Source organism: Phocoena sinus, chromosome 11 (assembly GCF_008692025.1).
Source record: "Phocoena sinus isolate mPhoSin1 chromosome 11, mPhoSin1.pri, whole genome shotgun sequence".
NCBI lineage: Eukaryota > Metazoa > Chordata > Mammalia > Artiodactyla > Phocoenidae > Phocoena > Phocoena sinus.
This window is the reverse complement of record NC_045773.1, coordinates 38,654,519-38,679,519: the sequence shown is the minus strand read 5'-3', so window position 1 is coordinate 38,679,519 and position 25,001 is coordinate 38,654,519. Positions and strand designations below refer to the sequence as shown.

General features: G+C 57.1%; 4 protein-coding genes across 22 annotated transcripts in view; 1 reads left to right on the top strand and 3 right to left on the bottom strand.

Annotated features, from left to right (window-relative positions):
- Positions 1 to 18,684, top strand: part of RNF123 (ring finger protein 123) — a 31,308-nt gene extending 12,624 nt beyond the window's left edge. For 6 of the 7 annotated variants that reach the window (XM_032647827.1, XM_032647826.1, XM_032647825.1 and 3 more), the window contains 20 exons: positions 167 to 287; positions 861 to 962; positions 2,284 to 2,390; positions 2,800 to 2,998; positions 3,358 to 3,503; positions 3,808 to 3,891; positions 4,686 to 4,793; positions 9,947 to 10,124; positions 11,044 to 11,118; positions 11,274 to 11,361; positions 11,451 to 11,538; positions 11,627 to 11,711; positions 13,067 to 13,206; positions 13,310 to 13,498; positions 13,590 to 13,665; positions 13,907 to 13,991; positions 17,718 to 17,860; positions 18,013 to 18,107; positions 18,234 to 18,319; positions 18,403 to 18,684. In XM_032647827.1, the coding sequence (XP_032503718.1) occupies positions 167 to 287; positions 861 to 962; positions 2,284 to 2,390; positions 2,800 to 2,998; positions 3,358 to 3,503; positions 3,808 to 3,891; positions 4,686 to 4,793; positions 9,947 to 10,124; positions 11,044 to 11,118; positions 11,274 to 11,361; positions 11,451 to 11,538; positions 11,627 to 11,711; positions 13,067 to 13,206; positions 13,310 to 13,498; positions 13,590 to 13,665; positions 13,907 to 13,991; positions 17,718 to 17,860; positions 18,013 to 18,107; positions 18,234 to 18,319; positions 18,403 to 18,523 (2,316 nt within the window). In that variant the 3' untranslated portion in view covers positions 18,524 to 18,684. Of the gene's footprint in view, positions 1 to 166; positions 288 to 860; positions 963 to 2,283; positions 2,391 to 2,799; positions 2,999 to 3,357; positions 3,504 to 3,807; positions 3,892 to 4,685; positions 4,794 to 9,946; positions 10,125 to 11,043; positions 11,119 to 11,273; positions 11,362 to 11,450; positions 11,539 to 11,626; positions 11,712 to 13,066; positions 13,207 to 13,309; positions 13,499 to 13,589; positions 13,666 to 13,906; positions 13,992 to 17,717; positions 17,861 to 18,012; positions 18,108 to 18,233; positions 18,320 to 18,402 lie in introns of those variants that run through there. The other variant, XM_032647828.1, reaches the window with a different exon arrangement.
- On the bottom strand, positions 14,364 to 17,726 carry AMIGO3 (adhesion molecule with Ig like domain 3). Its single transcript, XM_032647838.1, has one exon. It carries the CDS (start codon positions 16,869 to 16,871, stop codon positions 15,342 to 15,344), a length of 1,530 nt encoding a protein of 509 aa, XP_032503729.1. The 5' UTR covers positions 16,872 to 17,726; the 3' UTR covers positions 14,364 to 15,341.
- On the bottom strand, positions 14,364 to 21,273 carry GMPPB (GDP-mannose pyrophosphorylase B). 4 transcript variants are annotated; one of them, XM_032647850.1, is made up of 11 exons: positions 21,013 to 21,272; positions 20,760 to 20,893; positions 20,556 to 20,636; positions 20,416 to 20,464; positions 20,135 to 20,277; positions 19,757 to 19,915; positions 19,592 to 19,670; positions 19,390 to 19,517; positions 19,124 to 19,306; positions 18,948 to 19,044; positions 14,364 to 15,140 (listed from the first exon to the last, which is right to left on the bottom strand). In XM_032647850.1, exons 2-11 carry the CDS (start codon positions 20,886 to 20,888, stop codon positions 14,983 to 14,985), a joined length of 1,206 nt encoding a protein of 401 aa, XP_032503741.1. In that variant the 5' UTR covers positions 20,889 to 20,893; positions 21,013 to 21,272; the 3' UTR covers positions 14,364 to 14,982. The 4 variants fall into 4 exon arrangements, with proteins under 4 accessions (XP_032503741.1, XP_032503744.1, XP_032503743.1 ...); XM_032647853.1 differs by lacking the exon at positions 20,760 to 20,893 and having other exon boundaries at positions 21,013 to 21,270; XM_032647852.1 differs by lacking the exon at positions 14,364 to 15,140 and adding an exon at positions 17,468 to 17,575 and having other exon boundaries at positions 20,760 to 21,273.
- A 211-nt stretch (positions 21,274 to 21,484) lies between these two features.
- Positions 21,485 to 25,001, bottom strand: part of IP6K1 (inositol hexakisphosphate kinase 1) — a 70,588-nt gene continuing 67,071 nt past the window's right edge. For all 10 annotated transcript variants that reach the window (XM_032647845.1, XM_032647839.1, XM_032647841.1 and 7 more), the window contains one exon: positions 21,485 to 24,922. In XM_032647845.1, the coding sequence (XP_032503736.1) occupies positions 24,389 to 24,922 (534 nt within the window). In that variant the 3' untranslated portion in view covers positions 21,485 to 24,388. The remainder of the gene's footprint in view (positions 24,923 to 25,001) is intronic.

Below are 25,001 nucleotides of genomic sequence, written 5' to 3'. Positions count from 1 at the left end.
GGCTTTGTCACAGCATCTGCACCTGTAATTCTGGCACTCCTGCATTTCCTCCCCGCCTGCCGCCCTACCCTCTCTGCTCAGCCCAGGGTCCTGGGGCAGGGCCTTGGATGAGGAGTGGGCTGGCCTCCGGGCTGCACAAATGCATGTCTTACACCTGTGCCTGCAGAACATGCCCATGCTCTGCCCCCCCGAGTACATGGTCTGCTTCTTGCACCGCTTGATCTCGGCCCTGCGTTACTACTGGGACGAATACAAGGCTTCAAACCCATGCGCTGCCTTCAGTGAGGGTGAGTGTGGCCAGGGCCTCGAGTTGTAGACGCTGGGCAGAGCCAGCCCCAGGGCAGCCCCTAATGTTGGTGTGGAGTGATAGCTGAGGGCAGGGCTTGGGGGAGCTGTCCCAGGCCTCCTGCCTAATTGAGTCCTACCCACTGGGCGCGGAGGCCTTGCACTTGGATGGTGAGCCCGTGTTTGCTCTGATGGTCCCCTGGGTTCCTGTCCTCTATGGGCCCTGTTCCTCAGTCCTTGCCCACTAGCCCTCTGTGCAGTCCTTTGTCGGGGATGCCTTGGGTGGGCTCTGAGGTGCTGGGGGCCCTGTGTTTTTGTGGGACGGAGTCCCCAGGGGTCAGTGGAAGCAGCCTGCATTGGGCGATCTCCCATAGGGCTGGGTCAGGGCCCTCTCTGATTCTCACCTGGGTGACCAGCAGCCAAGAATGCCCCCTTCATCCCAAGTTGTGCCGTTGCTGGAACTGACCTGAAATGGTAGAGGGTGGGGTGGTAGGGGAAGCCTGGTCAGGTAGGTGGCCTAGGCCAGGGGTCCTGCTGGGCTCTGACTGCTGGCCTGGCCTCCCAACTCCTCGCAGAGGCCTACATCCCGCCCCAGGTCTTCTATAATGGCAAGGTGGACTACTTTGACCTGCAGCGCCTTGGAGGCCTCCTCTCACACCTTCGGAAGACCCTCAAAGGTGCGCGCAGGCTTGGGCAGTTAGCAGGGCAGGATGGGGGTTGGTTCCTGAGCCAGCTCGGCCTTGAGTGCTGCGCTGCGCTGTGCCCACCAGAGGGCGCCCGAGTCACTTCACCTGCTCTGCAGGGAGATGCTGATGGGCCTCCTCTGCCCCTGGTCTTGTGTCCAACGATTCCTTCCTTCCCTTGCACATCCACCCCAGAGGAGGTCTGGGAGCCCTGTGATGGAATAGGGGGCAGTGTGCTGATGGAGGAGGGAACCATGGCGTCTTGGTGAGGGAGTTGGCGGGGGGTGGGGGGGCGGGGGCGGGGGGGGGCTCGCATTTGCTGCCTGAACTACTTTCAAGGATGAGCACAGATGTCTCCAGTGCAAAGGGCTGAGAGCACAGTGTGAGCGGTGGCAGGGATGCCAGCAACGGCCCAGCATGGCCTGGAGAGAGAAAGCAGCTGGCGTGCTAGAGAGGAAAATGAGAGGCAGGGAGTGATGGGAAATGAGGCCAGGGAGTCTGAAGGGCAGAGTCTGAGGGCCTTGTGGGCCACAAAGCAGCTGTAGGCTCCTTCCAGGAACAGTGGTAGCTTTGGAAGGTCCTGAAGCAAGGGTGCGAGGTTGGGGGGTCTGAGTTGTAAGAAGCTCCCTCTGGCTGCTACAGTGTGGAGGGTAGAGTGCAAGGGCCAAGAAAGGAGACAAGGAAGCCAGTTGTCCAGGCAACAGAGGAGGCGGGGAGGGTGAAGGGAAGGGGACAAGGATGACCCCAGGCTTCTTGCCAGAGTCTGCGGGGATGAGGCACCGTCAGGAAGAGGAGCTGCAGGAGAGGACAGTTTAGTATGTTTGAGGTGCCCAGTGATGCAGCCAGGATGAAGGCCTGGGCTGGAGGAAGCGATGGTGTGTCCAGCTGTCAGTGTAGAGGTGGGGGCAAGCCTGCGGTGAGGACCGGACCCCCTGGGGAGTGTGCAGAGTGAGGCAAGGAGAGCCCTGGGCAGCTCTGGATCTCCCTTTGTTTGTGGGGCAGGACAAGGAAGAAAGCAACGGAGCAGTCAAAGAAATAGAGCCCTGTAGAGAGTGAGGTCACGCAGATAAAGACAGGGAGTGATGGGGTCGTGGTGGGGAGAGCCTTCTGCCTCACTCAGCATGACTCGCCCTATAAGACACAGGGCCTTGGGATGCAGAGTGAAGGCTGGGTTGGAGCAGGTGGAGGGTGAAGCACAGGCGCAGTGGTGAATGGGGCCCTTCAGGGCCTCCTGCCCTCTCACTGTCCTCAGTGGTTCCACCTATGACCCCTCTGCCCTCCACTGGTCTGAGAGCCCTCTTGTCATTCCTCCTAGATGACCTTGCCTCTAAGGCCAACATCCTGATCGACCCACTGGAGCTCCAGGCGGCCACCATGGATGACCTGGATGAGGATGAGGAGCCAGCCCCGGCTGCGGCCCAGGTGCCGCGGTAGGGGCAGGCAGCGGGCTTTGTGTTGGGCTGTCCCTCTATCATAAGGGCAGGGGTGTCACACGGGGCCATCTCCCCCTCCATGCAGGCAAGGAGCTTGTCCCCAGGCAGGTTCCCTTGCTGCAGGTGGAGGCATGAACTGACGGGTGTGGTGGGGCATGCCTCCTGCTGCTGAGTCCCTACGAGACACAGGGTCTTGGGATGCAGAGTGAAGGCTGGGTTGGAGCAGGTGGAGAGTGAGGCGCAGGCGCAGTGGTGAATGGGGCCCTGCGGGGCCTCCTGCCCAGCCAGCCGGTGCCCTCTCGCTGTCCCGTTCCCCAGCCTCACATATCAAGGGAGCCATAAGTGGGCCCGGGTCCTGGGATTGCTGAGTGGCATCTGGCCTCCTCTCTCCACCACAGCGCCCCATGCAGGCCCTGGCCATGGGGGGCGCGCTGCCCCTGCCTCGGCCCAGCTGGCTCAGTTCTCCAACCCTGGGCCGAGCCAACCGCTTCCTCAGCACAGCAGCTGTGAGCCTGATGACCCCACGGCGGCCTCTGAGCACCGCAGAGAAAGTGAAGGTCCGCACACTGAGCGCGGAGCAGAGGACCCGTGAGGACAGTAGGTGCCAGGCAGGGCCAGGCGTGGCGCGCTGAAGGATCCTTCTCTCCTGTACAACACTCCCCCGGGGCAAAGCCAAATACACCCCATTCCCTCCTGGTCCTGTGGCCTGGCAGTATGTCAGGGGTGTGGGAAGTGCACTCTGAGGGCAGGAAATTGATGCTACAGAAATAGGTCCTGGAATGCAGCACCTTCCCTGCCCCGGCCCACACGTTCTCCCTGCAGGTCCCTCCTTAGGCCCAGGCAGGGGGAGAGGGCCTCCTTCTCCTCCTATAAGGCCCATCCTGGCTCCATAGGCTTAGAAGAGAACTGGAATGGCTCCGACCCTGACCCTGACCCTGTCCTTCCCTATTCCCTAGTCGAGGGTAGCCAGTGGAATGACGGCCTGCTGGTGGGGCGGCCCCCCGAGGAGCCTGAGCAGCCCCTCACCGAGAACTCCCTGCTGGAAGTCCTGGACGGTGCCATCATGATGTATAATCTCAGCGTTCACCAGCAGCTGGGCAAGGTCTCACGCCACTGGTCCATGCTCATGTTATGTGGTTCTGTGTGTTTGGGTGCATGTGTGTGTGCGCCCACACGTGCCCACGTGTCTCCAGGGGTGCCTGGGCGTGACTGTGCACGTTAGCATATGCCACAGCAAGACTAGTTTCTGCCAGTGCCGTTTGGGCCTGACCTCGTTGACTTCTGTGGGAGGGGGCTGTCCTGGGCCTAAGATTAAGGGTTTGGCAGGGCTGGGGTCCAGACTGGGTGTGGAGAAACCTGTGCGAAGTGCCCAAGGGTCACCCTGGATGTGGTGTCTGGTGCTCTAGATGGTGGGAGTGTCCGATGATGTCAATGAGTATGCGATGGCTCTGAGGGACACAGAGGACAAGCTCCGCCGGTGCCCCAAGCGGGTAAGGTGGATGGGCAGGTGGGTCTTTGGGAGGGCGGGGCATTAAAGAGGGCAGCTTGCTCGCTGGGGTTCCCCAGGGAAGCCCATGAGGGAAAGCTGCTGTCCTGCCCCTGCCTCTGGGGTTGCCTAGCAGTTCTCCTCTTCCCCACTCCCGCCCCGGGCAGACCACATCAGTGAGAGTGGGGCTGGCACCAGGGCTAGGCACGGCCTGAGCCCCATCAGCCAGCCATGGCCTGTGCCAGGGTGCCCCCACCCTGGCCACTAAGTGCTGACGCACACCCACTCTCCTCATCAATTATGGATTCTACCCTGAGTACTTCCTCGGCCACTTGCAGAGTCAGCAGGAAGCAGGGCCTCCCTCCCTCCCTCCTTCCCTCCCCTGGAGCCCCTCTGCCAGTAGCTCTCTGGCCTGGGGAACAGAGCCAAGAATGCCCAGTCTGGGCTTCCCTGGCAGCCCCTGGCTCCCACCTGTCTACATGACCCTGCGCTTGTCCAGGGCAAAAGCAGCTGCCGGAGCTGCAGTTCTAGCATGGAGTCCCTGGGATGTCCCAGCCAGGGGCTCATCTCACATGCCCTCAGCTGCGTCTCACTTCCACATTCTGAGGGGCACCTGTGGCCCTGTCTTGCTCAGGCTCACCAGCAGGTCAGAGGCTGAGGAGGGTTTTGAAGAGTGGAGCTGGGTCCGCCCAACCCCTTGCCTGCCCCGGGCACCAGTGGGGCCCCCGCTAGGCTGCGTGGGTCTGGGCACGGGGCCATGTCCTGATTGTCCTCTCCTCCCTTCTCCTTGGGTGGCAGAGGAAGGACATCCTTGCAGAGTTGACGAAGAGCCAGAAGGTTTTCTCAGAAAAGCTGGATCACCTAAGTCGCCGTCTTGCCTGGGTCCATGCCACCGTTTACTCCCAGGTGAGCGGTGTGTCCTAGGCCAGCAGCTGCTGCCCTCCCCAAGCCCCTGGACTAGTCACTGATTGGGCAGCGTTGTGCCAGCCCCTCAGTGCTCCCTGCCCTCCTGGGCCTCTGGCACACATGTGCCCCCTCCCCGCTCCTCATCCTCCCTCCCCACCTAGTGCCACATCCCCTGAACTTTTCATGCCCCATGAACTTAAGTAGATGCCATTTGTAGACCCCACTTCCCCACGCAGCTCATAACCCTCCATTCAAGGAACAGCCTGTCTCTACCTGCCTCCCACTGTCCACTGCCCCTGCTCCTCTCCCAGCGCATCAGGGGCTCTCTGGCCTCTCCCAAGCCTCACCCTGCATCTGCATCTGCTTCTCTCTGATTCCCCTCCCACTCGAGGCCACTGGCTTGTTCTCTTCTCACTCATTCACTCACTCGTTCATTCATTAACATGCCCAGAGCCTGGAGGATGCCAGGTGCCATCCTGACACTGGGGACACTCAGTAGTGAACCAGAAAGCTGAGTCCCTGTCCTCCCGGGGTAGACGGACAGACGGTGCACTCCCGCAGCGACCATGTTTTGACCCCCGCCACCCCAGGCCCCGGACCTGCAGCACTTGTTTTATCTCCCCACCTTCCCTGACATCTCCCCCTCCACAAGTGAGTGCCTTGGGATGCTCCCCAGGTGCCCATGTAGGGCATCTGTTCACCTTCTTGGGCGTGCCCCTCCCCCATAACTGGGTGATCAAGGCCCTTGGTATCCCTGTCTCTACTGCTCTTTCTTCTGGTGACTCCTCCCCAACCCAAACCACCTCTGCCTTTTACCCCTCTGTTCTCTCTTGCCACAGACCACCTTGCTCCAGCCCCACAAAGATGGTCACTGTCATCCCACCACCAGGATTTCATGCCTGTCCACCTCCCTAGGCAATCTTGCCATCCCCTCCCACACTGTCTTCTTAGGAACCTCACCCTCCCATCTTTGTACCTTCTTTTTAAATTGTGATAAAATATACACAACATAAAGTTTACCATCTTAACCATTTTAAAAAGTTGCGGTAAAATACAATATGTAACTTATCATCTTAATCATTTTAAATGTACAGTTCAGCAGTGTTAAGTACATTTATTGCTGTGCAACCAGTCTCCAGAACTCTTTTCATCTCCCCAAACTGGAATTTATATCCACTAATTCCCATTCCCCCCTTCACTTCAGTCCCCGACAACCACTGTTCTACTTTCTGTCTCTGTGAATTTGACTACTCTAGTACCTCGTATAAGTGGAATTTTTGTCACTGGCTTATTTCACCTAGCATAATGGTCTCATGGTTCATCTATGTTGTAGCATGTTAGGATTTCTTTCCTTTTTAAGGCTGAATAATATTCCATTGTGTGTATATACCACATTTTATTTATCTGTTAATCCATCTATGGACATTTGAGTTGCTTCCACCTTTTGGCTATCGTGAATAATGCAGCTACGAACATGGGTGTGCAAATACTTTTTCAAGATCCTATTTTTTAATTCTTTTGGGTATATACCCAGAAGCAAAATTGCTGGATCATATAGTAATTCTATTTTTAATTTTTTTGAGAAACTGCCATATTGTTTTTCATAGTGGTTGCACCATTCCCACTAGCAGGGCACAGGGTTCTGATTTCTGCCTATCCTTGCCAACACTTGTTTCTCAGAAATTTTTTTTTTTTTTTAAACATCTTTATTGGGGTATAATTGATTTACAATGGTGTGTTAGTTTCTGCTTTATAACAAAGTGAATCAGTTATACATATACATATGTTCCCATATGTCTTCCCTCTTGCATCTCCCTCCCTCCCACTCTCCCTATCCCACCCCTCCAGGCTGTCACAAAGCACCGAGCTAATATCCCTGTGCCTTGCAGCTGCTTCCCCCTAGCTATCTACCTTACTACGTTTGTTAGTGTGTATATGTCCATGACTCTCTCTCGCCCTGTCAAAGCTCACCCTTCCCCCTCCCCATATCCTCAAGTCCTAATCTGTGTAAAGTGGTATCTCATTGTGGTTTTGATTTGCATTTCCCTAGTGATTAGTGATGTTGAGCATCTTTTCATGTAATTATTGTCCATTTGTATATCCTTCTTTGGAGAAATGTCTATTCAATCCTTTTGCCCATTTTTAAATCAGATTGTTTACCTGTTTTTGATTTGTAGGAGTTCTTTATATATCCTGGGTATCAACCCTTTAGCAGATTATGATTTATAAGTATTTTCTCCCATTTTCTCTTTTGATTGTGTCCTTTGATGCACATCTTTTAATTTTGATGAAGTCTAATTTATCTATTTTTTTCTTTTCTTGCCTATGCTTTTGTTGTGATATCCAAGAAACCATTATCAAATCCAAGGTCATGAAGGTTTTCCACTATGTTTTCTTCTAAGAGTTTTTAGCTCTTAAGTTTAGGTCTGTGACCCATTTTAAGTTAATTTTTGTATATGATGTGAGATAATGGTCCAACCTCATTCTTTTGTATGTGGATATCCAGTGTTCCCAGCACCATTTATTGAAAAGACTGTCCTTTCCCCATTGAATGGTCTTGGCACCCTTGTCAAAAATCATTTGACCATATATGTGAGGGTTTGGGGGTGGGGGGCTCTCTATTCCATTGGTCTGTATGTCTATGTTTATGCCAGTACCACACTTTTTTTTTTTTTTTTTTTTTTTTATTTTTGGTTGTGTTGGGTCTTGGTTGCTGCACGCGGGCAGCATGTGGGATCTTCCCGGACCAGGACTCGAACCCATGTCCCCTGCATTGGCAGGCGGACTCTCAACCACTGCACCACCAGGGAAGCCCTACCATAGTGTTTTGATTATTGTAGCTTTGCAATAAGTTTTGCAATCAGGAAGTGTGAGATCTGCAGCTTTGTTCTATTTCAAGATTGTTTTGGCTACTTGGGGTCTCTTGAGGTTCGAAAGGAATTTTAGAATAGTTTTTTCTATTTCTGCAAAAAAAAAAAAAAAATCCATTGGGACGTTTATAGGAATTGCATTAAAACTGTAGATTGCTTTGGGTAGTATTGACATCTGACGATATTAAGTCTTCCAGTCCATGAACGTGGGATGTCTTTCCATTTGTTTGTACCTTTTAAAATTTCTTTGAGTGACATTTCATAGTTTTCAGTGTTTCAAGTGTTTCACTTCCTTGGTTAAATTTACACCTGTTTAATTAATTTTGATTCTAATGTAAATAGAATTATTTTCTTAATTTCCTTTTTGGATTGTTCCTTGCTTGTGTATAGAAACACAATTGATTTTTGTGTGTCGATTTTGTATCCTGCAAATTTCCTGAACTCGTTTATTAATTCTAATAGTTTTTTGGTGGAATCTTTAGGGTTTTCTACATATAAGATCATGTCATCTGCAAACAGAGATAATTTTACTCTCTCCTTCAAAAATATATATATATATGTATATGTGTATTTATTTATTTGGCTGTGCCGGGTCTTAGTTGCAGCATGCAAGATCTTCATTGCGGCATGCAGGATCTTTAGTTGCAGCATGCAGACTCTTAGTTGTGGCATGCATGTGGGATCTAGTTCCTTGACCAGGGATCGAACCCAGGCCCCCTGCATTGGGAGCGTGGAGTCTTAACTACTGGACCACCAGGGAAGTCCCATACTCCCTCCTTTCTAACGTAGATGGCTTTTACTTCTTTTTCTGGCCTAATTCTGGCTAGAACTCCCAATACTATGTTGAATAGAAGTGGCAAAAGCAGACACCTTGTCTTGTTCTTGATCTTAGGGGAAAGCCTGTCGTTCTTTCACCATTGAGTATGATGTGAGCTATGGACTTTTCATAATACAGCCTTTATTATGTTGAACTGCCTTTTTTTTTCTTCTACATTTGCAATGCTTACCCTCTTGCCTCCTGCTCCTTCAGCTTCTCCCATTAGTAAAGGAAAAAGCCCGTGATGCCTTTCTCTCACTGTACATCTGCTTACACTACCGCTCTCTCCTTCCTTCTCTGTGTCTTGGCTTCCTCATCTTCTCTTCACTCTTTGCCCAGATCAGGCTCCTCCACTTTTCTGAAATAGTCTTGCAAGGTGTCTGTCGAGCTCCCCCCTCTCCCTTTGTGGACACATCTCCTCTCCCATTACAGTGGCCCCCTTGGCCGCGTCAGTGCCATTGCCATCCTTTCCTTAGACTCGGTCTTCTCTGGCCTTCGGTGATGCCAGCTCCTGTAGGCCTCCCTGTCCATGTGTACTTCCAGGCCTAGGGCCACCCTCTGACTTCTTGCTTACATCTTCTCGGGCTCTCAGGTTTGAGAGCACATCAGAGAGCTGGTGGAAACTGCAGCTGCTCCGGCTCCACTCCAGGAGATGTGGTGCTATGGGTCTGGACTGGGGCCTAGGGCCTCACTCTGGTTGGTGACCCCTCCTGGCCCCTTTTGTGGGATAGACTATCTGGAAACCATACTGTGGGGAACTGGGCCCTTGGCAGGTTTTGTCTGCTTTCCGTGGCCTCTGTTCCACCAGCAGTCATGCTGCCTTTGACCTTCACACCACCTTCTCCTCTGAGCTCCAGACTCATTTTCTGCCTGCCTCCTTAACACCAACTCTTTGGGGGCATCGCTGGGCACCTCATGCTCCACATGTCCTAAGCCACATCCCCTCTGCCCTTTACCAGGCCTGCTTCTCCCCCAGGACTTCCAGCCTCCATGGAGGCTCCATTACGCACAGAAATGTGGGCCCTGTTCTTGTTGCGACCATTCCCTTGCCCTCACAGCCAGTCGGTGCATCCGCATGCCTGGCCATCCAGTCCCTTTGCTGTCTTGGGCCTAGCCAAGGCTGTAGCTTCCTCACTGCCTTGTCCCCACTTGTCCCTGCAGCCCCTTCTGCTCTGGGCAGTGTTCCAACACAGGCTTCTGGTCACATGGCACCCCCTTCTGTACCTTAAAAAATTGCAACCCAGGATTCTGGTTGGGGTTGTAGTGCTGCCCTATCCAGGCTGGTGGCCTGTCTTGCCTGCCCAGTACAGTGCTTGATTGCGCCTACCTGAGCCACTGCTCCCACTTCCTGGAATCCAGTTCTCATGTCATGTTCCTGGGAGGCCTTTCCTAATCTCCAGACCGGGCCACACCCCCTGTGACCCCTCCCGTGAACAGCCCAGCAACACCCTGTGTGCCTCCCACAGGAGAAGATGCAGGACATCTACTGGCTGCTGCGTGTCTGCCTGAGGACCATCGAGCATGGAGACCGCACAGGTCCTCTCTTTGCCTTCATGCCCGAATTCTACCTGAGTGTGGCCATCAACAGCTACAGTGCTCTCAAGAATTACTTTGGCCCTGTGCACAGCATGGAGGAGCTCCCAGGTGATGGGGCCATTCAGGCTGGGAGGGGACAGAAAAGGGGGCCTCTGGAGTGAGCCCTAGAAGCCCTGTTCTGAGCCCTCATGGCCCAGCAGCACACATCCCACGTGGGGAGGAGGTGAGGCTCTGCCCAGCATCACACAAGCATTTGCAAAAGTCCCACATGGTGGAGAGCCCTGTCCTAGTACCAGCAGCCATAGAACCAACAGCTCCTCCCTGGTGTTAGGAGGGAAACAGACGAAATAGAGTACAGGGTGTGGGGATCACCCCCACCCCACCCACCCTGCCCCGCCCCACCCCGCCCTGGCTTTCCCTTCCTTCTTGGTGCTTCTGTGGCCCAGGAGCCAGCTGGCCTCTTACCCTGCTGCCCTGGCGCTGGCCATGGGGTGTGGCATCCCATGCAGGGGCAGAGTGGCTTGTCTTTGCAGATCACAGCAAGGAGTAGGGGGGCCCTGCTGGTGGCCACATAGAAGTCTGGGCTTCTTGCAGACCACTGATTCCAGGCTGGGCTTGGCAGTTTATGTCTGGACTAGGCTGTGGGCTTTTACGCTCCTGGCCTGTCCCCTTGCCCTGCCCTAGGCCTCAGTGCAGGCTTTGTCCTCAGAGGTGGGGCTGTGGGTGCCCAGGGGACTTTGCTGAGCCCTCCAGTGTGTGTGCTGAGATGGGTTTGAGCCCAGGCAGGACTCTTTGTCAGGACCTATCCTCCTGCTGGGACCCGCCCAACGCCCACAATGAGTCTGTGCCTTCAACTCTTACCAACTGTTAGTGAATGCCCTGCCTAAAGTCCCCAGATGTCAGCTTGGGCCCAGACTAGCCCTTGAGCTAGCTCTGGAGCCCACTACCCAAGCCCACCCACCAAGTAGTGTGCCTGCCTCTGGAGTCCGCACTCCCGATCAGCTCATTCTACTACCGAACCTTGCAGGCTATGAAGAGACCCTGACCTGTCTGGCTGCCATCCTTGCCAAACACTTTGCTGACACACGCATCGTGGGCACTGGTGAGGTGCCCGACAGAGGGCTGGGGGAGATGGGGACGGACGGGATGGCACCTCTGGCTGGCTATTTTCTGCGCACAATGCCAGCCAGGTGGGTATGAGACATGGGCACCAGGGCTCATGCCAGGCACCTGCTGAGGCATGACCTGTCCCAGCAGATATCCGTGACTCGCTGATGCAGGCCCTGGCCAGCTACGTGTGCTACCCAAACTCCCTGCGGGCCGTGGAGCGGATCCCTGAGGAGCAGTGAGTGGGGGCCCAGGGGCAGGGGGGCACGCACTCTGCCCTGCACAGCACTAGCGTCACCCCGTGCCCACCACCCATTGCTCTCACAGGCGTATCGCCATGGTGAGGAGTCTGCTGGCTCCCTATGAGCAGCGGCCCTGGGCCCAGACCAACTGGATCCTGGTGCGGCTCTGGAGGGTAAGCCTGGCTGGAGAGGAGGTGGCTATGGCTGGCTGGAGGGAGGGGTTGCCCTGCCCCACTGACCTCCCGCCAACTCCACCCCCAGGGCTGTGGGTTCGGGTACCGCTATACACGGCTGCCACACCTGCTGAAAACCAAACCCGAGGATGCCAATTTGCCCAGCCTCCAGAGTGAGTATCCAGGTTTGGCAGGCGGGGGCCCTCACCCGCTGCTCTTGCGTTCTTGCAGACTTTCCCACTTCTTCCAGCCTCAGTCCTGAACTCGTGTTGGGCCCCAAACCCCCGGTGTATCCCCTGGGGTTTCCATTTCCCTGCTTCCTCCCAGTCTAAGGACACTCTGGTGCTCTTGAGTCTTGCTCTCCAGTCCCATGTGTGCCCTTTGGTCCTGAACAGTCTGCATGTGTCACAGTGAAAAGGGGCAGCATCTTCCCAGGCTGCTGGCAGCTTATGCAAAGTGATGACCCTATCCCTTGCCCTCTGAACCAGCTTCCTGACCTCCAGCCTTATCCCAACACCATGTCCTTCTGCCCCTTTACTTTCACTAGCTGGTGCCAGACCCTGGATACCTGAGTCAAGGCAGGGGCACAGACTAGGGGTTGGCCAGGGCCCCAAAGGGTGTCCACGGGGCTTCCTGGAGGAAGTGGTTGGGAGCAAAGTCTGCATTTTCTGTCCTGGGCCTATGGTCCAGCAAAGCCCTGTGAGCCTGAGGACCTTCACTGGGCCCAGCCCAGGGTCTTGGGCTGTCTTGCTTGCAGAATCTGCCTGCCACATGCTGTACTCACCCCACACAGTGGCTCTCTTTAGCCCACGTGGTATGTTTCTGCCCTTGTGGGAGTGTTCGGGCCTAAAGGGGTCCCCAGAGGCCAAGTTCCTTGTGCAGAGTCACACAGCAAGTCCTTGCCAGTTGCCTTAGTCCTGCCTCCAGGGTGGACCTGAGCTGCAAGTGGAGAACAGCAGTGGGGCCAGATATGCATCCTGCTGTTGTAGGAACTATTGATTTGCAGTGGGGGAGGTATGCCTAGCCCGGTGTGGCTGAGGGCTCTGGTTACTGCTGCCTGTCAGCCCAGACTTGGCGCCCACCACCTCAGCCGTATGCTAAGGCCAGGCCAAGGGCAGCAGAGGACAGTGGAGGATGGCAGGGCTCAGAGGAGGCTCTTGGGAGAAATGGCCTTGATACGAGTGAAGAGGAGTCTAGGTTGCCCCGTCTAGGTCTAGCCCTTCCTGAAGGGCATATGACTGAGAACTTTCTGGGGATCAGGCTGGGGCTTGGGGGCGGTTCTAGAACTGGGGGTGGGGGAGGCATTGGGAACAACTGCAGCCTGTGGTTGGCCCAGCAGAGGGAGGGGACAGATTTAGCCCTGACCCCCAGGCAGCACTGCACCCTGTCCCCCTGCCTTCAAGACCTGAGTGTTCCCAGAGAGCTGTCTTTCTGCCCTTACACCAACGGCCTGTGAGTGAGAACAGAGGCAGACGGGCAGGGGCCGCTGACTGGAGTCCCGATAATGCCCCTCCCGATGTCCCCACAGAGCCCTGCCCCTCCACCCTGCTGCAGCAGCACATGGCAGACCTGTTGCGGGAGGGTCCTGACGTGGCACCCAGCTTCCTCAACAGCGTCCTCAACCAGCTCAACTGGGCCTTCTCTGAGTTTATCGGCATGATCCAGGAGGTGGGTCACGGAGGGACCTTGTGGGCCAGGGGGTTGCAGAGGATGAGGCACGATCTGCAGTGTGGCCAGACCACTGACTGCTGCCCACACGTTGGTGGCTCAGATCCAGCAGGCTGCTGAACGCCTGGAGCGGAACTTTGTGGACAGCCGGCAGCTCAAGGTATGTGCCACCTGCTTTGACCTCTCGGTCAGCCTGCTGCGTGTCTTGGAGATGACCATCACGCTGGTGCCTGAGATATTCCTCGACTGGGCCCACCCTACCTCTGAGATGCTGCTGCGGCGTCTCGCACAGGTGTGTCCGTCTGGGCAAGGGTGGTTGGGACCCTGGGGACACCCCAGTGGTGTGAGCCCACCCATCCACCAATGGGCTCCTGCCCTCACAGCTGCTGAACCAGGTGCTGAACCGGGTGACAGCTGAGAGGAACCTGTTTGACCGCGTGGTCACCCTGCGGCTGCCTGGTGAGGACCTAGAAGCCCTGTACCCAACACACCACAGGCCTTGGTTCCTCTGCCAGGAGCAGTGCTGCCTGATTCTACATTCTGCACCAGGACAGCCTGGCTTGGCACCCCCAGCCTAGCTCAGCCTTCTGTGGGGAGGAGGGTGGGAAGTGTGAATGACGATGATGTCAGCTGGGCAGGGATGGAGCCCCTGCAGCGGGACCACTTGGGTAGCTCATCCCCTTCCTTCCCTTTCCCTTAGGCCTGGAGAGTGTGGACCACTACCCTATTCTGGTGGCAGTGACAGGCATCCTGGTACGACTCCTGGTGCACGGCCCAGCCTCAGGGTGAGTGTTAGGGGCTGGGGTCCCCTGTGGGTGCTGGGCTTGTCTGATGGGGAGGGGGCTGGGCAGGGCCTTCCAAAGCTCATCTCTCACATGGACTTCAGCGTCAGGTCTGGAGCTGGAAGGAAGGTAGTGAGGTATGAACTGAGTAGGTGGCGGTGGCGGCAGCAGCAGCAGCAGCAGCAGCCTAAAGTAGGAGAATCCAGGAGCTCCGCAGAGCAGGGTGCCCTGGCCCATGGGCAGAGCCGCTGGCTGTGGCTGTGCCTCAGGCAGGGGCAGGGGAACTAAGACTGTGCTAAGGGCGGGGTGCCATCCTGTGATATCCAGGGACACACTGCTGGGGTTAAGAGCTGAGCACACATACTGCCATCTGTGTCTGTGAAGGCTCCAACGACGAGCATGTACTACCTTTATTAAGAAATTCCATGATAGCTGGATCCAGGACACTTGTGGGCCCCCCAGCTCAGCCCTCACTCAGGAGGGGTTCCCAGTCCCTGCTTCCCTGCCTCCCTGCTGTGGGAGTGGTGAGATGCATATGAAGCCAGGGCACTGCTTCAGCCATTAGGCTGATACCAGTGCCAGCCCTTAAGAGGATTCTGCCCTTGGGAGACAGCAAGTTCCAGCTCAGCCCTCCCATCTTAGCCATGCTCAGCAGGTTTTTTACTGCTGAAAAGCTGGGGGAACAGGTCATTGGTGCCCCTTACCATTGTCTTGCGAGCCCATGGGAGAGGCTCTGCCCTCAGAGTGCCTGCGATGCCCCTGGAGGTCTCTTGAGGAGCCTTGCCTGCTGGTTGCCTTCTCACCAGACTGCATGGACTCGTGAAGCTTCAAGTAGCTTGAATGTTGGTGCGTGGGGAGTCACATTTCACCAGAGGGAGGGCTTGTAATTCCTCTTTCCACCCTCGGGGTGGGGACTCAGTCTTCCTTTGAAGTCTTCCTCCTTTTCCCCTGTGGGCTACTCCCGTCCCCTTGGGAAGCAGAAGGTGGTCTTGCTTCAGTTCTTCACCACGACTCTCCCTGATGGCTGCCTTAGCCCCTGCGGGTGAACCTGGGGCTCTGATGCAAGGGCTCTTCCAGATGGCACTCGGTTCCAATCCTCATGTGGGCACAGGTAGGCCCTGCTAGGTCCTGGGATGTTTTGGTCCTGTGTTGCTGGGGAGAAGCAAGAGAGAGTTGGGGACTTCAGCCCCTCTACCAGTGAGTGGTGTTGCTGTGGTTTATGTCGAGGGCCACACAGGAGGCTGGAGGACCAAGCCCAGTGCTTCCCACCAGCATCTGGCACTTCTCTGGGCAGCAGCGGGGAGCAGGGCAAGCAGTGGGCAGGCAGTGGCCTCGGTGGGGCCCCTGGGCAGCCTAGGTCATCACCAGACCCTCAGAGCCTGTGGAGCTAGTGGACTCAGAGCCAGCCTTGAGCCGCAGGCCCAAGGGATTGTGGAGATCAAAGTCTTCAGCTACTGCTAGCTGCACACGACCATTGAGGCTTCTCCTGCCAGGTTCCAGAAAGACCACGTGCTTGTGGACACTGGCCTTGCGTCTCGGTGCGTCGGGCGGCGTGGTGCTGAGCACTGAGGACTGTGCGCTCAGCTCCTGGAGTGGGCTGGGTGTTCGGGGCCAGCGGTGGCAGCGGCAGGTGTGATGGTAGCAGCTGCGGCAGCCGGGGCAGGGTGGCGCGAACAGGTAGAGCAGCACGAGCACCAGGCCCACGGCGCAGCCCAGCAGCGTGGTGAAGCCCGTGTTGAAAGGGTCAGGTTCAGGGTGTGGAAAGTGCACACTTACGTTGTACTCGTGTGTCTGGTTGTGATGCAGGTGGGGTCCAGTAGCCAGGCACACAAAGACACCCTCGTGCCATGGCTGCACGTTGCTGATGGCCAGGCTGCCATCAGCCCGCACTGCGATGCTGCCGTTGCGAGACCCTGGTGCCACAAGCAGCTCATGCTGCGGCGAGACCCAGGCAATGTGCACGGCTGGGGCGCTGGTGTTGCAGTGTAGCCTCAGGGACTGCCCCACCTGCACATGCAGCTGTTCTTCAGGCTGCTCTAGGCCCCGAGCCAGGGCAGCTGAGCAGTTCTCAAAGACACGGCTGTGCTCAAAGAAGCGCACGCGGGAGGTGGGTACCTTGAAGGCCAGGCATGTGTACTCGCCCGCGAAGTCGCTCACAGCGCTGAGCCCCCGCTGGTGCCAGCGTTGCAGCAGGTGGTAGAGACGGCAGTCACAGGGTAATGGGTTGTTGTGCAAGTAAAGGCCGTTCTTGAGAAAGGCTGGCAGTGAAGCCAGGTCAGGTACAGGGATGCGTCCTAGGTGGTTGGAGGAGAGATCCAGAGTACGTAGGTGGGTCGTGCCCAGGCCGTGCAGGTGACTGAAAGAGAAGGACGCAAGTTCATTGCAGCCCAGGTAGAGACGACTGAGCGCGCCCAAGCCGTGGAAGGCCTGCTTGTCTAAGTGTGCCAGGCGGTTATTGAACAGAAGCAGCATCTTGAGCTCCCCTAGGCCGTCGAGGTCGTGGCGGCCGAGGGCCCGCAGGGCGTTAGATGATAAATCGAGCAGCCGCAGGCCGCTGGCATTGGTGAAAACTCCCGGACCTAGCGCATCCAGCTCGTTGTGATTTAAACGCAGGGCGCGGAGCCGGGAGAGGGGCGCCAACCAGCCGGGGCGCAGGCGCTGCAGCGCATTGTGGCTCAGGTCGAGGTCTGCAGCTGCAGCTGGTAACGCGCCCGGCACATCCTGCAGCCCGAGGCCGGCGCAGCTCAGGAGGTCGGCAGCGCAGACACATTTGTAGGGACAGTTATGAGGCGCAGGGGACAGGAAGCCCTCGGAGTCCAGGGTGCTCATTAATCCGATACGCAGCATGCACAGCAGTGTGCCCTGCAGCACCAGCCGGGCCATGGCGGCGGCTGCCAGGGGTGGGACAGGGCAGCTTGGTGCGGGGCACAGCTCCGAGACTCACCCACTTCACATCCGGCTAGAAGTGCGGGGCGCTAAACGGCCAGTGGCCAGCGAGACAGTATGCGGGCTCCGTCCCGCAAGGCCGACCGCTCCAGCTGCCCGGCTCCAGATTTTGGGTTGAGTTGGGGCCACGCTCCGCTCAGCACTCTCTTCTCAGGCTTCCCCAGCTCTCTCCTGAGTGCCTTTCTGAGCACTCAGCTTCTAAATACTCTCCGGGAGGCGATTTCTCGGGGGCGGGGCCTCAGGCTCCCATTGGCTCCCATTGGCGGGGCGGGGTAGCCGCGTCCCCCGGCGTTCATAGGCCCCCGCGTGGCCGCCAGAGGGTGAGCGAGTCGGGCCACAATACCCCAGCCTGAGCTTGGCTGGCGGCTTTCCAGAGTGCCCGTCTCCCGGAACCCTGGGAAGCATGCCTTTAAGCTTCTTGTGTTGTGTTTTCTTTAAAGGGTTAACGTCTATGAGGGGGCAGGTGTTTTCTTTGAAGGGTTAATGTCTATGATTGGGCAGCTGTTTCCTTTTAAGGGTTAACGTTTATGAGGGGGTAGGTGGACTTCCATTATCTTCTGGTGGTGCTCCCTTAAACTGGTACCCAAACTGGTACCCGGCAATGTGGGTCCTTACTGGGATCTAGGACTTTACTGGGAGGACTGGAGAGAAGCAGGGAGATTGGGTGGAATGAACCGGGCAATAATGCAAACAGGCTGGACTTTCCACCCCCACCACTCCGAATAGATACTGATTTCAGACAGGCCCAGCCTTCTGACTACCCTTGTACCCTCTCCCACCTAGGACAGAGAGAGCCACATCAGTGCTCCTGGCTGATCCCTGCTTCCAGCTCCGCTCCATATGCTATCTCTTGGGGCAGCCAGAGCCCCCTACCCCTGGCACTGCCCTGCCTGCCCCTGACCAGAAGCACTTCTCCCTACAGAGCTGTGAGTAGGCCGGGGATGGGTCAGGGAAGAGAGGGATTTGGGGCTGGGCCAGGTTAGTAGTCTTAAGAGGAGCAAATTCCCAGGCAGCGAGTACTCAAGAGGCACTGGGTTTTAGGGCCACATTTGGCCTGACACCTCCTACCACCCGCCAGACACAGATTACATCAGCGTTGAGGAACTGGCCCAGGTGGAACAGATGCTGGCACACCTGACCTCTGCATCTGCCCAGGCAGCAGCTGCCTCCCTGGTGAGTGGGGCCACAGCATACGGGTCCATACAACCCCAGTACACGTCATCACAGCTGTGCGCGTAGTGTACACCCAACTTGTCTGGGCACCCAACCCCAGCCCACCCTGCACTCTGCTCCCTGCAGCCCACCAGTGAGGAAGACCTCTGCCCCATCTGCTATGCTCACCCCATTTCTGCTGTGTTCCAGCCCTGTGGCCACAAGTCCTGCAAGTAAGTGGGCTGCACGGGTACAAGGGGCTGGGTGGGGAACAGCAGGGATATACAGGCCATCTTTATGCCCTCCCCTGTTGCAGAGCCTGCATCAACCAGCACCTGATGAACAACAAGGATTGCTTCTTCTGCAAAGCCACCATCATGTCTGTAGAGGACTGGGACAAGGCAGCCAGTGCAAGTGCCACTTCCTCGGCTGCCTAGGCCTACCTGGCCCACACAGCAGGAACCTCTACCCTTAAACGCAAACCCAGGCTGGGCCCTATTTATGAGCCCCTTGCCCTGTCCCCCACGGCCCCCCACCATGCCCTATTTGTGCCTGAGCTTGACTTTCAGTCAGGGCCACAGTGAGCATTAAATTATTATTCCATACAGTTCTGGCCCAGCCCCTCTTGAGGGAGTGGGCTTTGTGGGGTATGCCCAGCAAGGATCTTGCCAGATTATGTCCACAGGAGAAGGCGGGTGTCCGATGGCTTCAGCCTTGTCCAATCCTCCCCAGTCAAATGGCAATGAGTCCAGGGCCTCCTGATGTGTCGAGCCAGTGATCCCCTTGCCAGTGGGGAAATGGGGGCTCAGCCAGCCCCACAGCATCCTCACATGATGATGCGGGGCTCCGGCACCGACTCACCAATAGACTTGTGGGGCAGCACACTGGCCCCGTTGAGGTAGAGCTCGTCGTTAACTATGACGTCCTCACCCAGCACTGTCACGTTCTCCATGCGCACCTTGGGGGGAGGGGCAGGCCTGTCAGCGAGGCACAGGCATTCCCCCACCCTCCCCATCTGGCCCAGCCCGGAGGCTTACCCACTGGCCCACGCGGCAGCGCCAGCCTACAATGCAGGACTCAAGCCAGGAGTGAGAGCGAATGTGGGCATCTCGCAGCACCGTGCACCGCCGAATGCACACACCATCCTCCACCACCACACCAGGACCCAGACTCACATTAGGGCCAATGCTGCAGTTCTCGCCAATACGGGCACTTGGGTCCTAAGGACAGCGGGGAAAACACAAGTGGGCCATCTGTCCCCCAAGGTTGAGGGGGTTGACAATGCTCTGGGCAAGGGCCTCACCACCAGCACGTTGCCCACAATGCCGGGGCCTGAGCACAGTTGCTCAGGCTGCTTCTGTCGCAGCGACTGCAGGAAGAGGCACATGCCAGTGAGGAAATCCTTGGGCTGCCCAATGTCCATCCAGAAGCCTGTAGGGAGAGAATGCATCAGGGGGCTCAGCCCAGCCACAGACCACCCCCACCCTGTGGCCTCCCTGCCTCACCCTGCAACTCCATGGCATAGAGCTGCCCCTCCTTGGCCATGACAGGGAAGATCTCCTTCTCAATGGATGTGGGCTGCAGCTGTGGGAGTGGACAGCTCATGAGCAGGGTCATGGCAGTGGTGGCCCGCCCTACCCGAGCCCACCAAGCAGCTGGCTTCTACACACCTGGATGCGCCGTAGCACTGCTGGGCTCAGGATGTACATGCCTGCGTTGATCTTGTTGGACACAAACACCTGCGGCTTCTCCACGAACCGGTGAATGCGGCCTGTGTCCACCTCACACACCACCACACCGTACTTAGAGGGTTCCTCCACTTTGGTCACCTGAGTGCAGGGGGACTTCAGGCCTAGTCCAGGGCTCCTGAACCTTGATATACATGCTGTCCTAAATTTCAGGGGCTTTGCCGAAAATGCTTAAAAGCACAAACTGCACAGCTCTGCACCCGCAACACCAAGGGGCAGTTCAAGGCTGGAGGATGGGAGAGGCTAGGGAGGCTGCACATGGGGACAGGTACATTAGAGCAGAAAGACGTGCTCTCTTACCAGAATTGAGCCCTCCTGGCCATGGTGCCGGTGGAACTGCACCATGGCTTGAAAGGGGAAATCGCAGATCACGTCACTGTTGAGGACGAAAAAAGGGTCTGCAGTCTCAGAGAGCAAGTCACGGGCCAGTGCCAGGGGCCCAGCTAGGGGAGAGGAACAGGTCACCATCATCTTGGGGGTCTGAGCCCCTGGATCCAGGCTCAGCAGTCCCCATCCAGGCTAAGTCTTGCTCCTTCCCTGGCCCTAAACCCTTCCCAAGGGACCTTCCTGTCTCTACTGACCTGTTCCTAAAGGCTCCTCTTCATGGGACATAGAGATTCGGATTCCTAGCTGGAAAGAAGAAGCCCCCCGTCAGGTTCCTCTCACCAGGGTGAAAAGTTGAGCGGGGACCAAGGGAAAGAGCGAGAAGTCCGTGCCTCACCCTTTGCTCCTGCGCCTTCATTTCCTTCTCCAGCACCTGAGACATATAGCTCACAGCCAGAATCACGTGGTCCACGCCGGCCTGTGGGACAGAACAGCGCCGGCCGCCAGGCAGAGTCAGCCGAAGGCACAGGTGTCCCCGATCCCCAATCGCTGGCCGTCCCTCATCCTCAGGTCCTACCATGACCCCGGCCCCGGGCCTTACCGCGGCCAGCGCCTCCACTTGGTGCAGCAAGATGGGCTTATTGCAGAAGTCCACCAGCGGCTTCGGGATGCTTAGCGTCAGCGGCCGCAGGCGCGTCCCATAGCCACCCACCAAAATCAGTGCCTTCATTGCGCCTGCGGGCGGCCGGAGAGTGAGTCCCGAGCTCCGAGGTGTCCGCGGCCTGCCTGGCGGACCCCTGCCGCACACTCCCGCCGCTGTGCCCGGCCCCTCGCCTTTTACCCGTCAGACTGACCAACTCTGGCTCTGCCTTGTCCGCCCAGTTCGCGCTGACGCTAGGGCCGAGACCGCAGCAAAGCAGGACGCGACGCCGGACGGAGACCGACTACCTCCCAACTCGGGCCGGCGGCCGGCGGGAAGTGACGTAAACTCGCGCGGCCCAATCAGCTACCGTATACGTGGCACACCGTCGGCGTCGAAGCGCCGAAACGCGACGCTCCGGCCGACGCAGCCAATGAGAGCCGAGCGCGCCGGGTTACCATGGGGACCGGGACCCGGACCTCCGGGTCAGCTGGCCATTGGCGGATCCAAAAGCGGAGCTGGCGCCAAGGGCGAGGCTTCTTTTGCGCCGCGCCCCAACCGCTTCCGGCCCCTCCCCGCCTCACCGGGCCGACCGGGCCGGCCGGCGGAGGAGCCGAGGACGCGGGCGGGCCGGACTAGGCCAGTCTCCCGGAGGCCGAGGGGTTTCTCAAAGACACGGACACGCCTCGGTTTCTAGCGGCTTTATTTTGACATACACGACCTCAGACACAAGCGGGGCGGGCAGCGCTAGGTGTACAGAAAGGGGCAGGCTCAGCCCAATGCCGGAGCAGCCCCTCCCCTGCACGCAAGGTCCCGAGAAAACGCAACCGCGCCCAGACGCGACCGGAGCCACGTGTCATATCCGGGCGCAGGGCTCGGGCGGCGTGGACAGGCTTAGGCAGCTTCCAGGAAAGTGGAGTAGAGAGCGGTCCTCCAGGCGAGGCCTTGCAGTTCCCCGAGAAGCAAAGATACCAGGCCCTTCCCTTGGTTCTCCCCAAACTTTTCCCCATTAAAACATTTTTTAAATCGGCACAAACAAAACCAAATTGAACAGTTTTAAAAGTTCAAGCAATCTGCATCTAGGGGGGGGTGCACGTGGCGGGATGTAAGTGAGCAAAGAATACGAACTAGCCCAGGCCTTTGGCCCCGTAAGGAGAATCCCCACGCCCACTGTACGGGCCCGGATGTGAGGGAGGGGTGGCGTCCCTGGCAAGTTGCAAAACTGGTCCCCTTCCTCTTTAAGCACCGCCCATCCCACCCCGCTAGGGGGCTGGTGTCGACTTCGCCCAGGTAAGCACTATAGAGAGGAGTTGCTTGAACGCCCCAACCCGTGATCCCATCTTGCACTTTGGTCCCAAGTTGGGGCTGGGAAGGCAGGGCCTGGCAGGAACAGGGCTCTCTAGCATGGAACAGGGCGAAATGGTGGCAAAGAGCGTGTGCAGACACACATGCCCACCACCCACCAGAAAACAGGGCTGTGTCTCCCAAGTGTTCAAAAGTACTGAAAACAAGGGACCCTGCCCTGGGGGAGAAGCAGCAAATCCCAGCCCTGCTCTCTTAGTGCCAGGCAAACACTGAATTTAAGTCGGTACAGCCTCTCTCGCGATGAAGAGCGGAATGGGGCAGCATCTCCCATAATATACAAACTCAGGAAGCACAGCACATCCCCAGGCTGGAGAGGTGCCATCAAGTGGGTCCCGAGTGGCCCCAGACCCTTTGCTTTAGCCTCTGCCTTACCAGGAAATGACTATCCACACTAATGAAGAACTACTGCCCCCATGGATGAAGCCACAGAATAGTACAGAAGATGGTCATTACTGACCAGAAACAGGCAAGCTGCCCCTCCTAGCCCCAAGGAATGGGAACCTGCCCACCAATGGCACCAGGGTCAGAGGGCCGAGAGAGATGGGATCCCATCAAGGAGCCCATTTAAGATGTGTGGGGCTGCATCTCTAAGGACCAGGAAATTAGTCCATCAGTTACCAAGGCCTCTCAGAGACACAGGCTGGCAGGCTTACCATTAATGCCCCAGTAGGGACATGCTGAAAGTGACAATGACAGTGGCCCTAGACTCAGAGGTGAGAGCACTAACCTCAGCAATGGCTAGGTGAGTGCAGTATCACCTGGCCACATGTGTTAGAGGTGGCAGGTCTCTGTGCCATTAAGGGCTGGTAGCAAAAGTTATGGGCAAGGAATGGGTCAACCCCTGGGCCTTCACTGTGCTACTGTCAGTGTTGAGTGTTGAGGGGGCCACACTCCAGGCTCACAGAGAGGGTGTTGGGCCAGCAGGGAAACACCTCCTCCAATTCATTTTGCTACCAGTTCTTTTAGAAAAGGTAGCACCTGCTGAGGAAGGGCACAGGGGCAAAAGCTCACCCCAGAAATGGTAAAGAGAGTATTTTGCTGAGGGAAGCATGAAGGAAATCAATATTTACTAATGAACAAGGCTACACCCCAGGGGAAAGATCACAGGGGCTGGTAGATGGACAAATGGACAGACTGATGGACCCCAGTACTGATCAGACAAAACACTCATTAGCAGAATCTGGGCACCTGCACCCAGCACCCAATGTCCCTATAAGCAAACAAGCTTAAAGTTCTCCCTCACAAGCCTGGGCCTCCTCACATGGGCTGCTGCCTTGAGCTTGGCCTGGGGAGAGGTGAGACCCTGAGCGGACCACAGCCTTTGAGCCCTGGAAGGAGCAGCCCATCCAAGGCAGCACAGCTGCCCAAGCTAGAGGAAGAGGACTCCTACCCACAGCACAAGGACTGCAAATACTAGCTGGGTCAGAGCCATCAGAGGCCCTGAGGCCTGCTGGATCATTGACTCTCCTCAGCAAACAGAGCAGGGCCCCCTCCAGTGGGGCAAGAGGGGATGGCCTCCTTAGGCAAGGGATCTTGGTGAGAAACGCTGGCTGGGCTGTGCAGGCAGGAGGAGGAGCAGGTTCATGTGCCAAATAGTGCCTGGGGATCCCAGGGCCTGCCCTCTACCATTGCTGGCTTCAGCACAGCTTCATGAATCTAGCCTCATGCCAAGGTCAGAACCGAGAAGGGTCCAGCTGTGTGCAGTTGGCCCTGTGGTGCCCTGGGGACATCTGTTACAGACCTGGGTGATACCCACAACACAAGCTACAAAGTCCCCCAAGAGATGGGCACCCAACCCTCTACTACTGGGAACAAGGGATGAGTGAGCGTGGAGGAGCCCTGAGCCAACCCAGGGCTTCACCCCACAACTAGCAGGACCCTGCAGCCACAGACCCCAAAGACCTAGGCAAGACAAACCAATGTCCAAGGGCAACCTGCCTCTGCTGCCAAGACCACCAGGGGTATCTCTTCTTCCTTCCTAAGTCAGCCTGGACACAGCAGTCAGAACCATAGAGCTAGGAAGCCTGGCTAAGAGGATGTGTTCTGCCCTCCTTCACTTTATATATATGGATTCCAGGCTACAGCTAAAAACATTTCTTTTAGTTTACACCAAAGAGAAATATAACCCTTTTAAAAGCAAGTCTGTGTGTCCTCATGGTGAGTTCAGAGCAATGGTCCCTGCCTGAGGGTGGAGAGGAAGGGGTTCTGGAAGCCCAGAGCTGGGCCTACTGGTTCTCGTCCCGCATCTGTTCCATGATGCTGATGAGGTTCTCCAGGCCAAACACATAGCCTCGGTCAGGCCCATCATGCACAGTGGGGTCATCTCGGAAGCCCTTGAATGTGCTGTGTGCAAAGTCGATCATGCGGACATCCACCTTGGGTGGAGAGAAGGGGCCCACCTCGGGGCTGGTGCTGCTGGGGCTGGTGCTAGGGCCACAGGATGGTGCCACCTCAGGGAGCCCTGTGTCCAGGTGCTTGATACGCATTTCGGACCGGCGGTCCAGGTAAGACTCAGACCGGCACTCCTTACCATCATAGATGACAAGCAGGGAACTGGAGTAGAAGCGGTAGGAGGCCTGCCGCTCCAGTACAGCTTTCAGGCCTCGCAGTTTGCTCAGGATGGGCTCAAAAAGGTCACGCCGCAGGTCCAGGCCATTGTGCAGGTACTGATAGAGGGCATTGCGGAAGCCTTCAATGGAGAGCCCACGGCCATAGTACTTGTTCCTGCAGAGGTAATGCCCCGTGTCCAGCTGGTACACCTGAAACCCCAGGAGACAGACAGGTGAGTACCAGGGAGGTCTGATGACCTCACGGTGCCCTGGGCAGGCGGCACTATCT